At 37.0% G+C, this 19,254-nt stretch overlaps 1 protein-coding gene and 1 pseudogene across 3 annotated transcripts in view; both read left to right on the forward strand.

The window, feature by feature from the left end:
- Window positions 1-19,254, forward strand: part of TRIM23 (tripartite motif containing 23) — a 35,039-nt gene that overhangs the window by 6,597 nt on the left and 9,188 nt on the right. For 2 of the 3 annotated variants that reach the window (XM_073014735.1, XM_073014734.1), the window contains exons 3-8: window positions 795-893; window positions 3,584-3,705; window positions 5,939-6,217; window positions 6,776-6,958; window positions 8,346-8,561; window positions 13,129-13,263. In XM_073014735.1, the coding sequence (XP_072870836.1) occupies window positions 795-893; window positions 3,584-3,705; window positions 5,939-6,217; window positions 6,776-6,958; window positions 8,346-8,561; window positions 13,129-13,263 (1,034 nt within the window). The remainder of the gene's footprint in view (window positions 1-794; window positions 894-3,583; window positions 3,706-5,938; window positions 6,218-6,775; window positions 6,959-8,345; window positions 8,562-13,128; window positions 13,264-19,254) is intronic. The other variant, XM_007973919.3, reaches the window with a different exon arrangement.
- LOC119618372 (U6 spliceosomal RNA) lies at window positions 13,414-13,514 on the forward strand (annotated as a pseudogene).

Raw genomic sequence — 19,254 nt, forward strand, 5'->3', positions numbered from 1 at the left:
ATAAGAATATGCATCACAGAGTGAATCATTTGCCTGAAGCCATTAACCCAATAAAACAATGTTTTCTTTACAAATAAATAAGCCAATAATGAAAATACAGATAAGTCATTGAGTCTCAGCATGTTTTTATTTACTAATATCAAGGACAGAAGTGTTTGTAGCTTGTGATAATTACTCTATATTTTCTGTTAAAATGAGTTTGAAGGGTTTGTGGATTTTTTTTGGTTTTCTGTATACTTTTAACACTTGCTTTATATATTTCAAACTAAGTTATTTTCAGGTACCAGATTTGGAAATAATAGCATTTACTAACATTTGAACAATGATTTTACAAACATAAGTTTTGTAAGTTTACTCTTTTTGATAAGGGAGTTTTCTCCAAAAGAGTTTAAGGTTGCTATTTTTTTTTTCAGGTCAGTTGCACTATCTAAGACAATTTTAATATATTCATACTATTTTTCAAGTGGAACACATTCAAAATAATTTATCCACCAAAAAAGGAAGCAAGAGTACCTATAATTTTAGGCTGGAAGACTTTAAAATGCTAAGAAACATGGTTTTAAAATGTTTTCTGGAGAAAGAAGGGTTTTTAAGGTTTTGGTGATCTTTGATGTATATAAATAGTCTATTTGCCTGACAACTAATATAGGACAATAATAACATTATAGATAGCGTTAACTTACTAGTAGCCAAGAAATAGTAGGGATTGGGAAAGTCTCTGTACTTTTATTTGGTCTTTCATTCTTTGAGATATGCATATATCATACTATTTCTTTATATAAAACTATACTTAGGCCAGGCAAGGTGGCTCACACCTGTAATCCAGAACTTTGCAAGGCCGAGGTGGGTGGATCACCTGAAATCAGGAGTTCAAGGCCAGCCTGGACAACATGGTGAGACCCCTTCTCTTCTAAAAATGTAAAAATTAGCTGGGCGTGATGGTGGACACCTGTAATCCCAGCTACTCGGGAGGCTGAGGCAGGAGAATCACTTGAACCTGGGAGATGGAGGTTGCAGTGAGCTTAGATCGCGCCATTGCTCTCCAGCCTGGGTGACAAGAGCAAAACTCGTCTCAGACAAACAAACAAAAAAACCTATACTTAAAGAAATAGTAATGTTTTTCAAATAGAGGATAGAACCTTTCTTCTACCTTTTTTTTTTTTTTTTTTTAAAGCAGAGTGTTACTCTGTCACCCAGGCTGGAGTGCTGTGGTGCAATCTCAGCTCACTGCAGCCTCTACCTCCAGAGTTCAAGTGATTCTTCCACCTCAGCCTCCTGAATAGCTGGGACTACAGGCATCTGCCACCACGCCTGACTAATCTGTGTATTTTTAGTAGAGATGGGGTTTCACTATGTTGGCCTGGCTGGTCTCGAACTCCTGACCTCAAGTGATCCACCCACCTCGGCCTCCCAAATTGCTGCGATTACAGGTGTGAGCCACCATGCCTGATTTTTCTACCTTTTTGAAGAGCACTTTACCTTCTCTACATTAATACCACAGTGTGAAGAGTTACTACCTCAATGTTTAACAAAACTAGAAATTTACGACACGGAACTAGACTGAATACATCCATCCTCCTCTCTGACTTCTCTGAATTCTGAATCAGAATTCCTCTCTAGTATAAGAAGAATATGAGTAGTTATTGATACTGTTCAGCAATATTGCTGATTTTCTTCTGCTCATATGGTGAAATTACACTTCCTTGCCCTCTTACGCATCACTGTGTGATGTCCATTGATCAGTGAATTGTTTTCAGAAGTGAAGTGTTAGCATCCAGGTAGAAGCTGAAAAGAGAAGGTTTATGATTTTCAAAGTAAATTCTTCTCCGTGCTACAGTGAGGTGGTCCAAATGATTGCAGGCTGGGTAGCCTGTGTTCCTGTTTGTGGTCAGTGGGGAACAGTCTCTCTTGTCTTCCCTAACCCCTGACATGTTGCATGAGCAAAAAGTAAATCTCTGTTGTGTTAAGCCATTGAGATTATGGAGTTGTTTTGACACTTAGAGAATTCAGTGATAAATATTAGGCACTACCTAGTAATGCTAGAAGTTTGTTTGTATGTATTCATTATATAATGACTGGATATTTAGAAAACTGTCACAACTGTAGTTTTAAATGATCACTTAGTGTACTTCTTAACCTTTATGTAAATAGAGAGAACTCAACTTGTTGTAGAATATGTGTTAAAAATTAAGGAGAAAAGCCTTCTTGGGGCAAGGCTGAGGATAAATATGTTCAGTCTAGTTTTTTTGGGAGAACCACAACATGGAATGGCTTTTTTTTTTTTTTTTTTAAGAGCCAAGAGGAAGGGGAGCCCTGCAGGCAATGACTCCATCAACCTTTTATATATTTATTCATTTAATGAATATGTGTTAGGTGGCAGCTATATCAGATGGTATCTGGTATTTGTTGCATAGGAGTTTACCATAACAAATATTCCTTCTGCTAACGGATCTGACTTTTATTCATAGGTTTAGGAAGAGTTTGTATGTTGTCCTGGGTTACAAAGTTATATGTATTTCTTAAGTTAGGTTGCTGCAAAAAGTATTTGAAAATGCTTGTTTTAGCATATATAGTAAAAGTCAGTGACAAAATAGGACTTGTAAAATTAACTGATAGAGAAATAGGCTGGGCACGGAGGCTAAGGCAGGCAGATCACTTTAGGCCAGGAGTTTGAGACCAGCCCGGCCAGCATGGCGAAACCCCGTCTCTACCAAAATATACAAAAAATCAGCTGGGCGTGGTGGCACGCACCTGTAGTCCCAGCCACTTGGGAGGCTGAGGCACAAGAATCGCTTGAACCCAGAAGGTGGAGATTGCAATGAGCCGAGATCGTGCTACTGCACACCAGCCTGGGTGACATAGCAAGACTCTGTCTCAAAAAAAAAAGTAAAAGAGATTTAAATAACTTTTTTAAGCTGTGGCAAAATATATATATAGCGTACAATTTGCCATTTTAACCACTTCTAAGTTTAGTGGCATTAAGTTCATTCATATTGTTGTGCAGCCTTTACCACCTTAATTTTTTTAATGTGTATTTAGATTTTTTTTTAATTTCTTTTTTGAGATAGAGTCTTGCTGTGTCACCCAGGTTGGAGTGCAGTGCTATGATCTTGGCTCACTGCAACCTCCACCTCCCGGGTTCAAGTGATTCTCGTCCCTCAGCCTCCTGAGTGGCTGGGTTTACGGGCGCCTGACGCCACACCTGGTTAATTTTCATATTTGTAGTAGAGACGGGATTTCACCATGTTGACCGGGCTGGTCTTGAACTCCTGGCCTTAAGTGATCTGTCCGTCTCAGCCTCCCAAACTGCTGGGATTACAGTCGTGAGCCAATGCGCCTGGCCAAACAATAATAAATTTTAAAGTGTGTTTCTACTTGGAAGCCTGAGGGATTCTTCTGTTTTTTAAAAGAGAGTATTAACAAAGCAATTATTTTGGTATTAAATAATGGGGAAAATTTGAATTTTTCAAATTTAGACATTAACGACTGAACTATATGGATTAGAAATTACTTTTGAGGTATGGGTAAAATGATTAATAGTCCATTTTGTTAGATTTAGTTTTTGTTTTTATATTTATTCTAGGAGATTCAGGTGTCTGGGGCTTGAAAAAAAATTTTGCTTTATTGGAGCTTTTGGAACGACTGCAGAATGGGCCTATTGGTCAGTATGGAGCTGCAGAAGAATCCATTGGGATATCTGGAGAGGTACTGATCATACTTGATGAAATATGTGTTACGAGCATGAATTTTTCTTTTAATATATGCCATTATTAGCACAATATTACCTCATTTAATTCAGCAGGTAAATTTCTAGAAACACAACTTTTCATTACATTACAGTTCTAAAGGCCAGCACTATTCCCAAGAGAAAAAAGTAGAACTAGAATTATTTGAAAATACTATGCCTAAACTATGCCTTATGTGTGAACTTTTTTTTCCTTATCATAATTCAGTTCTACCAAGGATAAAGTGAAAAGAGGAAGACGATTATAGAATAGTAAGAAAGATAAGTAAGCAACAGTAGAGCAGAGGATGCAAAAGTAAATTAGTCAACAGAAAAACTCAATGAGAGAAAGTAAGAGGCCATTTAATATACAGGGAAAATTGCCTTAAAGATAGCAGTAGCTTCTGAGGGAATTGTTACTATTCTATCTTCAAGAAAAGGTTAAACTTTGTATAGATGTACTGTCTTTATCCATACAGGTAGATGTCTGGTAAATATTAGAATCCATGAACACTAGATTTTTTAATAATGTAAAAGTATATTTTTAGCACTTATGTAGTATTTGCATAGCTGCACATACGTACTATAGGACATGGCTTTCATAGGCTATTATGGATAGAAATATATTTGGAGTAAATATCAGTTAATGATTTTGGTGATCAACTTGCAAACCACGTATTTGTATCAAGAAAAAAAATGTCGGATTGCTTTCTGCTTCTCTTTTATTAGATGATGATTTCTTTATACTGAAGTGAATCAGTGAAATTAATTTCAAACTGCAACACTCTGTTTTCTAAATTTTCTGCAGTTCTTTCATGTGCTAAATCTTTAATCTTTACTTCAAAAGACATTACTGTTAGCTAATGTTGACTTTATAATTTATAATTTATTTATTTGTCAGGTCTGGAAAACAGAAGACCTGAATTTTTATGGTACATATATACACTTCTTATAATTGCAAACAAAACTCTTCCACTTTGGATTCATTTTTTATTTAATGTGATAATGAATGACACCACTGATGTATTTAAACATTTTTATTTTTGAAAAAATTTATACTAAATTTCTCCCCTTCCACTTATGGCCTTTTAATGTTTAGTGAAAGTATTCAAAGCATTCTTGATTATCTGACATGTAATTTTTTATCTACTTGAAATAAAAATAATTATTTAGTAATTAATTATTTTTTGTAATTCCTGAAAACTAGAAATAATATTTAGATGCTTACATATAGGTTTTATTTGTTTATTAATTGTTATTTTTTAAGACAGAGTCTCGCTCTGTCACCCTTGCTGGAGTGCAGTGGCGTGATCTCAGTTACCTGCAGTCTCTGCCTCCTGGCTTCAAGTGATTTTTGTGCCTCAGCTTCCTGAGTAGCTGGAATTACAGGTGTGTACCACCACACCTGACTAATTTTTGGATGTTTAGTAGAGATAGAGTTTCTCCATGTTGGCCAGACTGGTCTCTTACTCCTGGCCTCAAGTGATCACCTGCCTCAGCCTTCTTAAAGTGCTGGGATTACAGGTGTGAGCCACTGAGCCTGGCCTATTTTTTTTTTTTAATTATTTGCTTAAGTCAGTGGTTTTCTGCCATGATTGTGCAATAGACTCACCTGTGGAGCTATTAAAATATGTGGTGTATAATTAGAAAAATATATACAAGTCTAGGGTTCATCCACAACCTGTTGAAATAAGAATTTCTCAGATTAGAGTCCAGACAACTATGTTTTTAAAAGCTTACAGCTAATTCTGATGCATACTCCTACATTTTCTAAATAGTATTTGTGCTTCTGTCCTTCCTGTACATCATCATGACAACTAATACTTAAAGCTATGGGGTTGTGTTTAGTATCAGATTTTTGTAGTTTTAAAAAAAGACTTTTGACTTCTCTATGGTTTAGTTTCTTTTGTGTAAAGTGAGGGGATTTGGTAGAAGAGATCTTTGCACCAAATATGAATCTACGAGAATAGTTTTATTTTTGGCTTCAAATTCATAACATATATTGGTCAGTTAATCTTGGAAATAGCTTCTTACCTGTAGAAATGAATGCTTCTTGGATGAGTATTGAATGACCTTTGTGCTTAATGACCAATATATTTTCATATGTAAATATTGGTCAGTAAAGCAAAAAAGATTATGGGATTCTATATTTAAAAATTTGTCATGTTATACTGATTGGGTTCAATTTTAAGGCATTAATTTTTTGTTTATCAGAGCATCATTCGTTGTGATGAAGATGAAGCTCACCTTGCATCTGTATATTGCACTGTGTGTGCAACTCATTTGTGCTCTGAGTGTTCTCAAGTTACTCATTCTACAAAGACATTAGCAAAGCACAGGCGAGTTCCTCTAGCTGATAAACCTCATGAGAAAACCATGTGCTCTCAGCACCAGGTGCATGCCATTGAGTTTGTTTGCTTAGAAGAAGGTTGTCAAACTAGCCCACTCATGTGCTGTGTCTGCAAAGAATATGGAAAACACCAAGGTCACAAGGTATGAATTTAATTATTCATCAATTGGATCACTGTAGCTACTTTACCAGCTCCGTATTCGTTTTCACTGACCTGGTTCTTTATTCTGAAAGTAGGCATTGAAGAAGAGTTAAGTGATGAATGATTGTGTTTGGTAGCATGAAAATAAATGAGAGATTTAATTTCTAAATGTTATTTAAAAAAAAAACAAAAAACTTCAAAGAGTGTCATTCTTCACCAAAAAAATAGCCTTTGAGCAGGAAACAAACATTCTCTTTGCTTGCATGTTTTCATAATGCACCAGATTGTTTGACAATATTTATGTCTGTTAGCTCTTACTTAGGATATAATTTTAGAGATAGTCTCTTGGTTTCTTGTTTAGCAATAAATGGACTTCCAAATTTTAAATTACTTCTTTGCAGTACAGTTTTCTTATAAAGGAGTGAAAGTAAATTCTAGTATTTTTCTGTGTTATAAAAGTCACTTGTGGCTGATGCTTTTTTGTATTAATAGGGATTTAAATAGTTTTTTATATTATTAGTCAATACTATGAGTTCTTTTCTCCTGTTACATTTTATAGCATTCAGTATTGGAACCAGAAGCTAATCAGATCCGAGCATCAATTTTAGATATGGCTCACTGCATACGGACCTTCACAGAGGAAATCTCAGATTATTCCAGAAAATTAGTTGGAATTGTACAGCACATTGAAGGAGGAGAACAAATCGTGGAAGATGGAATTGGAATGGCTCACACAGAACATGTATGGATTTTTTTTCTTCTTCCCCTTTCTCATTCTTTTTTATTTTTCATATTTTCACCTTCTACTAAGTAATGAGCAATTACAATTTGCTAGTATTGCACCAGTCATTGGAAAGTTTTTTTAAAAGTCTCTGTCTTTAAGGAACTCATTCATCACGGAACAGAGAGAGTTTTAAATGTGGTGACTATTTTATGGAGGAGAAGTACAGGGTGCTTTGGCATCACAAAACGGGCAATGATTTATGGAGGTCAGAGAAATCCTTAGAGAAGAAACAATGTTTAAACTGAGATTTGAAGAAATTCAGTCAAGGAAAAGAGCAGAATGGGGAATGAATTGTCCCAAGAAGGGAGCAATATGTTAAAATGTTTGGAAGTGAGAATTGGACATATTGTAGAGACTTAAAGAAGCTCACTAGTTAGAGCTTTGAGTATTGAATGGGACATGACAAGAAAAGAGGATATGGAGAGTTCAAAGCCAAATCATGCAGGATCTCGTCAGCCATGTTAATAAAGAGTTCAGAACTTAGTTTAAGGACAGTGATGAGCCATTGAAGAATTGACATAGGAATGACATGATCAGATTTTCCTTAAGAAAGGTTGTTTTAAATGTAGAAAATGAACTGGAGGAGGAACAAAATTGGGAGTAGGTAGACCTATTAGGATGTTGTTAAAGTTTTCTAGTTAAAATTCTGGAGATGCTTATGGCCTATAATACACTAGGGTAGAGAGAGTGGACACAAGTCGATGGATTTAAGATTTTAAAGAAGTAGAATAGATAGGTCTTAGTGATTAATTGTTAATATTGATTGGATAGGTAACTTGGAGGTGATGAGGCATGATCAGATTCTGGATGTATTTTGGAATTTGCTGAGGGACTAGTGGGCTATGAAAGAGAGGTGATCATCATGACTCCAATTTTGTTTGCTTTCATCCTGATGGATGGAGTTGCCATTTACCAAGACAGAGACAATTAGGTTTGGGAATAGGGGAGACTGGAGATTAGGCATTCCATTTTGCTTGAGATATCATTTATAAACAGTTGAATTTCCAATGTCTGTGCATTAGGGGAAAGATCAGCATGGAGATTTATATTTTGGAATTTAATATAGATGGTATTTAAACAACGTCTCGCTCGGTCACCCAGGCTGGCATGCAGTGATATGATCACGACTCACTGCAGCCTTGACTTCTGGGGCTCAATCAGTCCTCCCACCTCAGCCTCCTGAGTAGCCGGGACTACAGGCACATGTCACCACGCCTGGCTAATTTTTTCTATTTTTCGTAGAGACAGGGTTTTGCCATGTTGCCTAGGCTGAAATTTTAAATATTTCACAGGTAAAATCTTTATTAACATTACAGTTGCTTAAAATTTATTTTCATTTTCTTAGGTACCAGGGACTGCAGAGAATGCCCGGTCATGTATTCGAGCATATTTTTATGATCTACATGAAACTCTGTGTCGTCAAGAAGAAATGGCTCTAAGTGTTGTTGATGCTCATGTTCGTGAAAAATTGATTTGGCTTAGGCAGCAACAAGAAGATATGACTATTTTGTTGTCAGAGGTTTCAGCAGCCTGCCTCCATTGTGAAAAGACTTTGCAGCAGGTAGGTAGTTTAAATGTGGTTAGGGTCTTAGTTGTAAGTTTAAGTAGATAATTACCAGAGGTATACATTAGTGTATTTTATTATTATTTTGTGTCTGCTGTATGCAGTAACTTTGTGCTGAGGACATAGTCTGCAACCTTGAATTATTTCACTAGTGTGGAATTATCAGTGCCCTCTCGTTCATGTGCCCTCCCCACCTTGAGCCATGGGTTCTTGAAGCCTTCTAACTTCTTGCCATTCTTCAGTTAATGCCAAATCCTTTTACTCTTCTTTGCCTATGTACTGTTTTTTTTTTTTCCTGCTTGGAGTGCATATATCTCTCTTTTCTTATAGTGGAAATCTTCCTTCTCCTTCAAGGTCCAGCTTAAATGTTTGCCTTTCTTTGAAGCTATCTCTTTGTTGGTCTTTTTTTGAGTGCCTCTCTAGCATGTACTGCCTACCTCTGCTGTAATTCGGTGGTTCTTCACTGTTAGTACAAATGTATGTTTTGTGCTGGTTGAGATACCATAAGCAATTTGTTACCCAGTTTGCAGATGACTTACTTTTTAAATAAGTGAGGCTCAAAGTTATTCTAACACAAATGTCAGCCTTACCCATTTGTGTTTTGGATCTGTTTTCCTAAGTGTGAGGTATAAGGATAACTATAGCCCTAGGAATTTCAGAAAATCTGCAGTCTGCGTTATCTTCACTGATATATTGCTGATAATTGTGTTGATTTCAAATCATTGTAGGCTAAGCCTTTTACCATTGTAGAGCTTTTTCTCTTAAGTATCTGATTACACTTACATGAAAGTGGCCAGTCTACAGCCTCATCAGTCTTGGATTATCATTGAGTCCTTACTACACTGAATTGTAACAGTTGATATGTATGCTATTTATTAAGTTGATTTTCAGCTCCAAACCTACTCTTCTATCCTCTGCTTTGTGATACTAGGGCTAGAACTCTATAGACCTCGTAATTGTGTTGCCAGCTGGACCCATGTTAGGTACTGTCAAGAGGGGGCATAGTTACTCATGTTAGGAGACCACCCTTCCCGGAGGTTTGAGTTTCAGCTCCGTGAGCCCCTCCTGCAAGTTTCTAAGTTTTAATAATTCTAACCTCTTCCTTTTATTCCCTCAGCACTGGAAGTGGTAGCTAAATTATTTCATACAATTGCTACCTCCATAATACCTCAGAGTTCCTTTTATCCTTTTAGCTACCTAGTTAATAACCACACCTAGTTAACAGTTTTTATTTTAAGTTCTTTCTATTCAAATAGTGGTGTGATTTGTGTCTTCTGATTTGACCTCGAATGACAATATGCCTGTGTGTTTTAGATGCTGACCTTGTTCATCTTTGATGCATCTTGATGCATCTTGTTCATCTTTGTGTCACTGAATTCTTTGCATCTAGATAGAAGAACTTAATAAATATATGTTTAACTCATGGCGGATAATGAAGCTACACAGCAAAATCAGAGTGGAATCGTGTCCTAAATCATACTAACTTGAATACTTAAAAGTATATTCATATTTATTTTATGAAAAAGTATGTTCATAGTTACTGAAATATTTAAGTGTTTTAGAGTTTCTGAAGTGTTGTGCCAAAATGACTGGTATATTAGTTCATTTTCACACCGCTCTACAGATACTACCCGAGACTGGGTAATTTATAAAGGAAAGGGGCTTAATTTACTCACAGGTTTGCATGGCTGGGGAGGCTTCAGGAAAGTTACAATCATGGTGGAAGTCAAAGGGGAAGCAAGCACCTTCTTCACAAGACAGCAGGGGAGAGAGAGAGAGAGAGTGAGCAAAGGGGAGATGTCACACTTTAAAACCATCAGATGTCATGAGAACTCACTATCATGAGAACAGCATGGGGGAAACTGTCCCCGTGATCCAATCACGTCCCTCCCCAGACGTGGGGATTACAATTCAAGATGAGATTTGGGTGAGGACACGGAGCCAAGCCATATGAACTGGTAATTTTTAATAATACAATATTATCTATGTTAATGCAAAAAAATCAAAGTCTTGGATTCATTTTTCATATGGACGTATTAGTTTTGTTCTATTTTATGACTACAGAATACTAACCAATGTTCTTTAAAGTTCCCACTACAGAGAAAATTGAACAGAGGAATGGATGGAACATCACAAATTGATGAGAACATAATTTAATAATTTTAATAACATAATTTCTGAGAACATAATTTAATCATCCATCCACTCTAAACAAATTATGCATCATCTAAAGTTCTTGGCATGATACTGGATGCTGAATATTCATTTAGCAAATATGTATTGAGCACCTAACGTATGCCGTGTATTTAAAATATATCAGTGGACAAAATAAGTGAAAAGCCATAATCTTGTAGAATTAGCATTCTAGCAAGAAGACAGGCAGTAAACCATAACCATATCTAAGTAAGTTAATTATACTATATGTTAGAAAGTGGTAAGAGCTAATCAAAAAAGAATTCTGCAACTGCATGTTTGTGTTTGTACAGCAGATTGCATTATTAAGTAGAGTAGTCAGAGTAAGCATTATTGAGGGAAGGTGAGATTTGAGCAAAGATTTAAGTAAAAAGTTGAAGGAATTCATTCAGGCCCTAACTGGGAGAAGAACATTCTAGTTGAGGAAATGTTTATAGCAAAAACCCTAGGGCAGCATGCCTGGTATGTTTGAGGAACAGGAAAATTGACCTCTTGACTGGAGTAGAATAAGCGAAGGACAGAGTAATAGGAGCTGAAATCAGAGATTAATAGAGAATTATATGTAAGGAAAACCCTGTGAGGCATTATAAGGACTTCAACTGTTTTTTTTTTTTTTTTTTGGCCGGGGGCTGGGGGGAGTAGGGGAGTGGGACAGGGTCTTGCTCCAGGCTAGAGTGCAGTGATAAAATCTGGAGTCTCACTATAGCTTCTGCCTCCTGGGCTCAAGTGATCCTCCTGCTTCAGCCTCCTGAGTAGCTGGGACTACAGGAGCAAGCCACCACATCCAGCTAATTTTTTTGTATTTTTCATAGAGATGGAGTTTCGCCATGTTGCCCAGACTCGTCTAAAACTCCTGGGCTCCCAAAGTGCTAGCACTACAGGTGTGAGCTACCATGCCTGGGTGTACTTCAGCTTTTACTGATTGGGATAGGAGGACCATTGTAGAGTTTTGAGTAGAAATGTGACTTAATCTTATGTGTTAAAATGATTGTTCTGGCCTATGTGTCTAAAATAGATTGGAAGAAGGCAAAAATGGAAGGAAGGAATTCAACAGTTAAGCAACTGTTGTAGAATTCCAGGTGAGAGGTAATAGTAGCTTGGATCGTGGGGATTAGAAGTGCCCAGATTCTGGATATTCAAAAGGATTTATTAACAGATTGTATGTAGGGCATGTGGGAAAGAGAAAGCAATAATGGCTTCAGCGTTTGTCCTGAACAGCTGAAACAGTGGAATTGCTGTCAACTAACCTGAGTATCTATAACAGTGAGCAAAAACAGATAATACTGTCAATCTCATGGAGCTTGCATATTATTGGGAGATCTCTTTCATATAAAGACTATATTGGTATATGTATAGATAGTCTGTAATAATATTCAAGAAACTGGAAAGTTCTTGACTTGGAGGAGTGGATCTGGGGATCTAGAGGGAGGTTGACCTGTATTCTTTATTTTTTTAATGAATACATGTATATGTGAAATTATTTTTTAAACTTTTTTTTTTTTTTTTTTTTTTTTTTTGAGACGGAGTCTTGCTCTGTCACCCGGGCTGGAGTGCAGTGGCCGAATGTCAGCTCACTGCAAGCTCCGCCTCCCGGGTTTACGCCATTCTCTTGCCTCAGCCTCCCGAGTAGCTGGGACTACAGGCGCCCGCCACCTCGCCCGGCTAATTTTTTTTTTGTATTTTTAGTAGAGACGGGGTTTCACCGTGTTAGCCAGGATGGTCTCGATCTCCTGACCTTGTGATCCGCCCATCTCGGCCTCCCAAAGTGCTGGGATTACAGGCTTGAGCCACCGCGCCCGGCCTATTTTTTAAACTTTTTATAGAAGTAGAACATAGATATAGAAATGTATGCATAAGTATTCAGTTGGCTGAATTTTCAGACTGATCATTAATGTCTAACTAGCACCTAGATCAAGTAACAGAACATTGTCAGTTCCCCAGTAGTCTCCTCATACTCACTTCTGGCCACTACCTGCCTTTCCCACCATGATAAATCACTATCTTGACTTCTAATGTATATCTTAATTTTAGTTGTTTTGGTAATTAAATGAAATCATACAGTATGAATTCTCCATGCCATGTCTTCTTACATTCCACATTGTGTTTGTGAAATTTCTATCATCGTGTGTAGCTATGGTTTATTCTCACTGTGATGTAGTGTTCCATTTATCAATATTCTACAATTTATCCATTCTTTTGTTGCTAGGTCCTCAAATTATATATTAATGCCCAATTATTATTCTTGTCAAATTTACATTTAACTTTGACTACTATAATGTTAAAACTGCTTTTATTGTGAGTTGGTAATATAAGTATCTTTTCCTTATTTCTTATAAAAAGTTTATAAGAAATATTGTTTTGCCTCTTATAGGATGATTGTAGAGTTGTCTTGGCAAAACAGGAAATTACAAGGTTACTGGAAACATTGCAGAAACAGCAGCAGCAGTTTACAGAAGTTGCAGATCACATTCAGTTGGATGCCAGCATCCCTGTCACTTTTACAAAGGTAATGTACTGTACTTTATTTTTAGGTATTTTTTTCTGACAAATCATAATTGATTTACATTTCATGATAATCACCTTAGAGAGACAATCATGAAATTCATGAATTAGGGGCTTTTTAAGAAAACTTTTATTAGTGGAAAATAGAAATGGTGTGCTCACTTCAGCAGCACATATACTAAAATTGGAATAAGAAGATTAGCATGGCCCCTGTGCAAGAATGACACACAAATTTGTGAAGTGCACCATATTTTTAAATTTAAAAAAGTAAAAATAAGAAAATATAAATAGTATATATATGGTATATATAATGAATCTTTCTATATCCATCACCCACTTGAGCAATTATAAACTTATTTCATCTCCCCTTTTACCTACTCCTTTTTCTACCTGCAATCTCCCAGTGTATTTTGAAGCAAATCCTAATATCATATAATTTCATCCCAACATCTTATTTCATCGATAAAATATTTTAGGGTGTATCTTCAAAAGATAAGGACTCTTTTTAAAAACATAATTGGGGCCAGGTGCGGTGGCTCACACCTGTAATCCCAGCACTTTGGGAGGCCAAGGCGGGTGGATCACCTGAGGTCAGGAGTTCGAGACCAGCCCGACCAACATGGAGAAACCCTGTCTCTACTAAAAATACAAAATTTTTTGCTTAGTGGTGCATGCCTGTAATCCCAGCTACTTGGGAGGCTGAGGCAGGAGAATCACTTGAAACCAGGGGGCAGAGGTTACAGTGAGGTGAGATCACGCTACTGCACTCCAGCCTGGGTAACAAGAGCAACACTCCGCCTCAAAAACAAAAGAAAACAAACATAATTGGGCATGGTGGCATACCTTATAGTCCCAGTTACTCAGGAGGCTGAGGCAAGAGGATGGTTTGAGCCCAAGACTTCAAGACCAGCCTGGGCAATATAGTGAATTTCCCATCACTTAAAAAAAAAAGCCAAAATATCATTATTACACAAAAAAAGTTTAATAATGAATCTCTAATATTTTCACTAATATTATCAACTATGGTTAGTATTCCAATTTCCCAGATTGTTTTCAAAACAATTTTTTTAATGGTTGCTTTATTTTAGATACAATCCAAGCAAGTTTCATACTTGGGATTTGGTTGATATATTTAAGCTTCTTTTAAAGTGGGTTCTCCCTGATTGAAAAATGTTCATGTGTACCATTTTGCTTTCTATTTTTAGGGGCTGTTTTTTAAAAAAATTAATTATGTTTTCACAATTATGTGAAATGTTTATGTGATCCAGAGTCAAATGTCCAAAGCAAGGTTTATTCAGAGAAATCTAGCTTTTATGCCTGTTCCTTCTACCCTTTTTACTTCGTTCCCCATAGAAAATCATTTAGAATTTTTTCTTAGTTTTAGTCATCATTTTAAAAAGTATAGAGAAATGTGTTTATATATTTGTATGTACACTATTTGGATTTAAAAGGTGGAATACCTTACACACTTTTTTGTCCCTGCTCTTTTCACTTAACTGTACATCCTAAACGTCACTCTATAGCAGTATAAAGTGACATTTTTTGTTCCTTTCTCCAGCTTCAAGGTAATTTATTGTGAGGATATACTACATTTATTTATTGTGGTAAAAAACACATAATAAAAAATTTGCTATCTATCTCAACCATTTAAAAGTGTACAGTTCAGTACTGTTAAGTATATTCACATTGTTAAACATATCCAGAAATTTTTCATTTTGTAAAACTGAAACTATACCCTTTAAACAATTCCCCTCTGCCCCCTCTCATTGGTCCCTGGTAACCACTATTGTATTTTCCCTTATGAATTTGACTAGATACCTCATATAAGTGTAATCATACAGTATTTGCCTTTTTGTGGCTGGCTTATTCCACTTGGCCTATCATCCAAATTCATTCATATTGTAACATGTGAAAGGATTTTCTTCCATTTTAAGGCTGAGTAATATTCCATTGTATGTGTGATATGGTTTGGCTGTGTCCCCACCCAAATCTCAACTTGAATTGTATCTCCCAGGATTCCCACATGTTGTGGGAGGGATCGAGGGGGAGGTAATTGAATAATGGAGGCCAGTCTTTCCCGTGCTATTCTTGTGATATTGAATAAATCTCATGAGATCTGATGGGCTTATTAGGGGGTTTCCGCTTTTGCTTCTTCCTCATTTTTCTCTTGTCACCACCATGTAAGAAGTGCCTTTTGCCCCCTCATGATTCTGAGGCCTCCCCAGCCATGTGTAACTGTAAGTCCAATTAAACCTCTTTTTGTTCCCAGTTTCGGGTATGTCTTTATCGGCAGCATGAAAATGGACTAATACAGTAAATTGGTACCAGCAGAGTGGGGCATTGCTGAAAGGATACTCAAAAATGTGCAAATAACTTTGGGTAACAGGTAGAGGTTGGAACAGTTTGGAGGGCTAAGAAGAAGACAGGAAAATGTGGGAAAGTTTGGAACTTCCTAGAGACTCGTTGAATGACTGACAAAAGTACTGATAATGATGTGGACAATGAAATCCAGGCTGAGGTATTCTAAGAGGGAGACAAGGAACTTGTTGGGAACTGGAACAAAGGTGACTCTTCTTATGTTTTAGCAAAGAGACTGGTGGCATTTGCCTAGAGATTTGTGGAACTTTGAACTTGAGAGAGATGATTTAGGGTATCTGGTGGAAGAAATTTCTAAGCAGCAAAGCATTCAAGAGGTGACTTGGGTTCTGTTAAAGGTCTTCAGTTTTATAAGGGAAGTAGAGCATAAGAGTTTGGAAAATTTGCAGCCTGATTGTGTGATAGAAAAGAAAAACCCATTTTCTGGGGAAAAATTCAAGCTGGCTGCAGAAATTTATGTAAGTAGCAAGGAATCTAATGTTAATACCTAAGGCCAAAGGGAAAATGTCTCCAGGCCATGTCAGAGACCTTCATGGCAGCACCTCCCATCACAGGCCTGGAGGCCCAGGAGGAAAAAGTAGTTTCGTGGGCTGGGCCCGGGGTTCCCATGCTGTGTGCAGCCTAGGGACTTGGTGCCCTGTGTCCCAGCCACTCCAGCTGTGGCTGAAAGGGGCCAACATAGAGCTCAGGCTGTGGCTTCAGAGGGTGGAATCCCCCAGCCTTGGCAGCTTCTGTGTGGTGTTGAGCCTGTGGGTGCACAGAAGTCAAGAATTGAGGTTTGGGAACCTCTGCTTAGATTTCAGAAGATGTGTGGAAACACCTAGATGCCTAGGTGGAAGTTTGCTGTAGGGGCAGGGTTTGGAGGGGCCAGGGGCAGAATGATATGCTTCAGCTGTGCCCCCACCCAAATCTCAACTTGAATTGTATCTCCCAGAATCCCCACGTTTTGTAGGAGGGACCCAGGGTGAGGTAATTGAATCAGGGGAGCTGGTCTTTCCTGTGCTATTCTCGTGATAGTGATTAAGTCTCACGAGATCTCATGGGTTTATCAGGGGTTTCCGCTTTTGCTTCTTCCTCATTTTTCTCTTGCCCTTGCCAGGTAAGAAGTGCTTTTTGCCTCCTGTCATGATTCTGAGGCCTCCCCAGCCATGTGGAACTATAAGTCTAATTAAACCTCTTTTTCTTCCCAGTCTCGGGTATGTCTTTATCAGCAGCATGAAAATGGACTAATACAATGTGTGTGCCACATTTTGTTTGTTCATTCATCTGTTGATGGAAACTTGAGTTGCTTCTACTTCTTGGTTTACTGGGAATAGTGCTGCTGTGCACGTGAGTGTAAAAATATCTCCTCAAGACCCTGCTTTCATGGTCTTTTGGATATATATCCAGAAGTGAAGTTGGTAGATCATATAGTAGTTCTGTTTTTAAATTTTTGAGGAAACACCATACTGTTTTCCATAATGGTTGCACCATATTACAATTCCACCAGTGGTGCACAGGATGCAATTTCTCCACATTTTCACCAACATTTGTTATTTTCTGTTTTTGGATAGTAGCCATCCTGATTGGTTTGAAATGATACTTTATTTGTTTTGATATCCATATCTCTGATGACTAATGCCGTTGACCATCTTTTCATATAATTGTTGGCCATCTGTATATTGCCTTGAATATGTCTATTTTAATCCTTCACTCACTTTTTGATTGAGTTGACTGTTTTTGTTGTTTAATTGTAGGAGTTCTTTATATATTCAGGATATTAATTCCCTATCAGATCTGTGACTTTCAAATACTTTCTCCCATTTCATAGGTTGATTTTTCACTCTGTTAACTGTGTTATTTTATGAACAAAAATTTTAAATTCGATGTTGTCTCATTTGTTTTTGCTTTTTTTTTTTTTTTTTTTTAAACTGTGCTTTTGGTATATCCATGAAGTCATTCTCAAATGCAATGTCATGAGGCTTTTCCTCTGTTTTTTCTTCTAGGAGTTTTATGGTTTGGGGTCTTAAGTTTATGGCTTTAACCCATTTTGAGTTAATTTTTGTAGGTAGCGTAAGATACACAACATCCTTTTGCATGTAGCTATCCAGTTTCCCCGCATCATTTATTGAAGAGACTGTCTTTTCGTTGAGTGGTCCTGGTACCCTTGTTGAAGATCATGTGACCCTATTCCTGAGGGTTTATTTCTGGGCTCTCTCTTCTATTCTGTTGGTTTGTGTGTCTCATCTTTATGCCAGTACCACATAGTTTTCATTATTGTAGCTGATACGGCTTGGATCTATGTTCCTGTCCAAATCTTATGTCCAGTTGTAATCCCCAATGTTGAAGTGGGGCCTGGTTGGAGGTGATTGGATCATGAGGGCAGTTTCTCATGAATGGTTTAGTATCATCCCCCTTGATACTGTCTTTGCCATAATAGGTGAGTTCTCATGAGATCTGATCTTTTAAAACTGTGTGGCACCTCCCCCACCCTCTCTCTTGCTCCTGCTCCTGCCATGTGAAATGCGTCACTCCCTCTTTGCTTTCCACGATGATTGTGAGTTTCCTGAGGCTTCCCCTGAAGCCAGACTGATGCCAGCATCATGCTTCCTGTACAACCTATGGAACTGTGAGCCAATTAAACTTTTCTTTATAAATTACCCAGTCTTAGGTATTTCTTTAGAGCAGTGAAAAAACAGAACAATATATTAGCTTTGTGATATATTTCGAAGTAAGGAAGTGTGAGTCCTCCAACTGTTTTCTTTTTCAAAATTGTTTTGGCTATTCAGGGTCACTTGAGCTTCCATATAAATTTTAGCTTAATTTTTTCTATCTCTGCAAAAAACATGATTGGGATTTTGATAGGGATTGCATTGAATCTATATAAATTACCTGGGGTAGTATTCACTTCTTAATATGATGTCTTTCAATCCATGGACATGGAATGTCTATTTATGTCTTAATTTATTTTAATAATGTTTTGTAGTTTTCAGTGTACAAGTCTTTCACCCTCTTGGTTAGGTGTATGCCTACATATTACATTGGTGCAAAAGTAACTGTGGCTTTTGCCAGTACTTTTAATGGCAAAAACCACAATTACTTTTGCACCAACATAATATCCAAGTCTTTCACCATCTTGGTTGAGTTTATTCCTAAGTATCTTAAACTTTTTTTTCTCTACATGTTCAGAGAAACTTCTTTAGTCATGAACTATAAAAAGTATCCCCGAAAGTATAATTTTGATGCGATTGTAAGTAGAATTGTTTTCTTAATTTCCTTTTGGGATTTTTATCATTAATGTATAGAAATGCAACTGATTTTCATGTTGATTTTATATCCTGAAACTTTGTTGATTTTATTTATTCTTTCTAATAGGTCTTTTTGTGTGGACTGTTCAGGGTTTTCTACATAAAAGATCGTATCATCTGAAGAGATATAATTTTACATCTTCCTTTACAATTTGGATGACTTTTGTTATTTTTCTTGCCTAATTGCTCTGTGGGCATCTTCTTGTTCTTTATCTTAGAGAAAAAGCTTTCAGTTTTTTGAGTATGATGTTAGCTGTGGGCATTTCATATATAGTGTATGTGACACGGAGGCAGTTTCCTTCTTTTCCTAGTTTGTCAAATGTTTTTACTGT

The sequence above is a fragment of the Chlorocebus sabaeus genome, chromosome 4 (genome assembly GCF_047675955.1).
Source record: "Chlorocebus sabaeus isolate Y175 chromosome 4, mChlSab1.0.hap1, whole genome shotgun sequence".
Taxonomy (NCBI): Eukaryota; Metazoa; Chordata; class Mammalia; order Primates; family Cercopithecidae; genus Chlorocebus; species Chlorocebus sabaeus.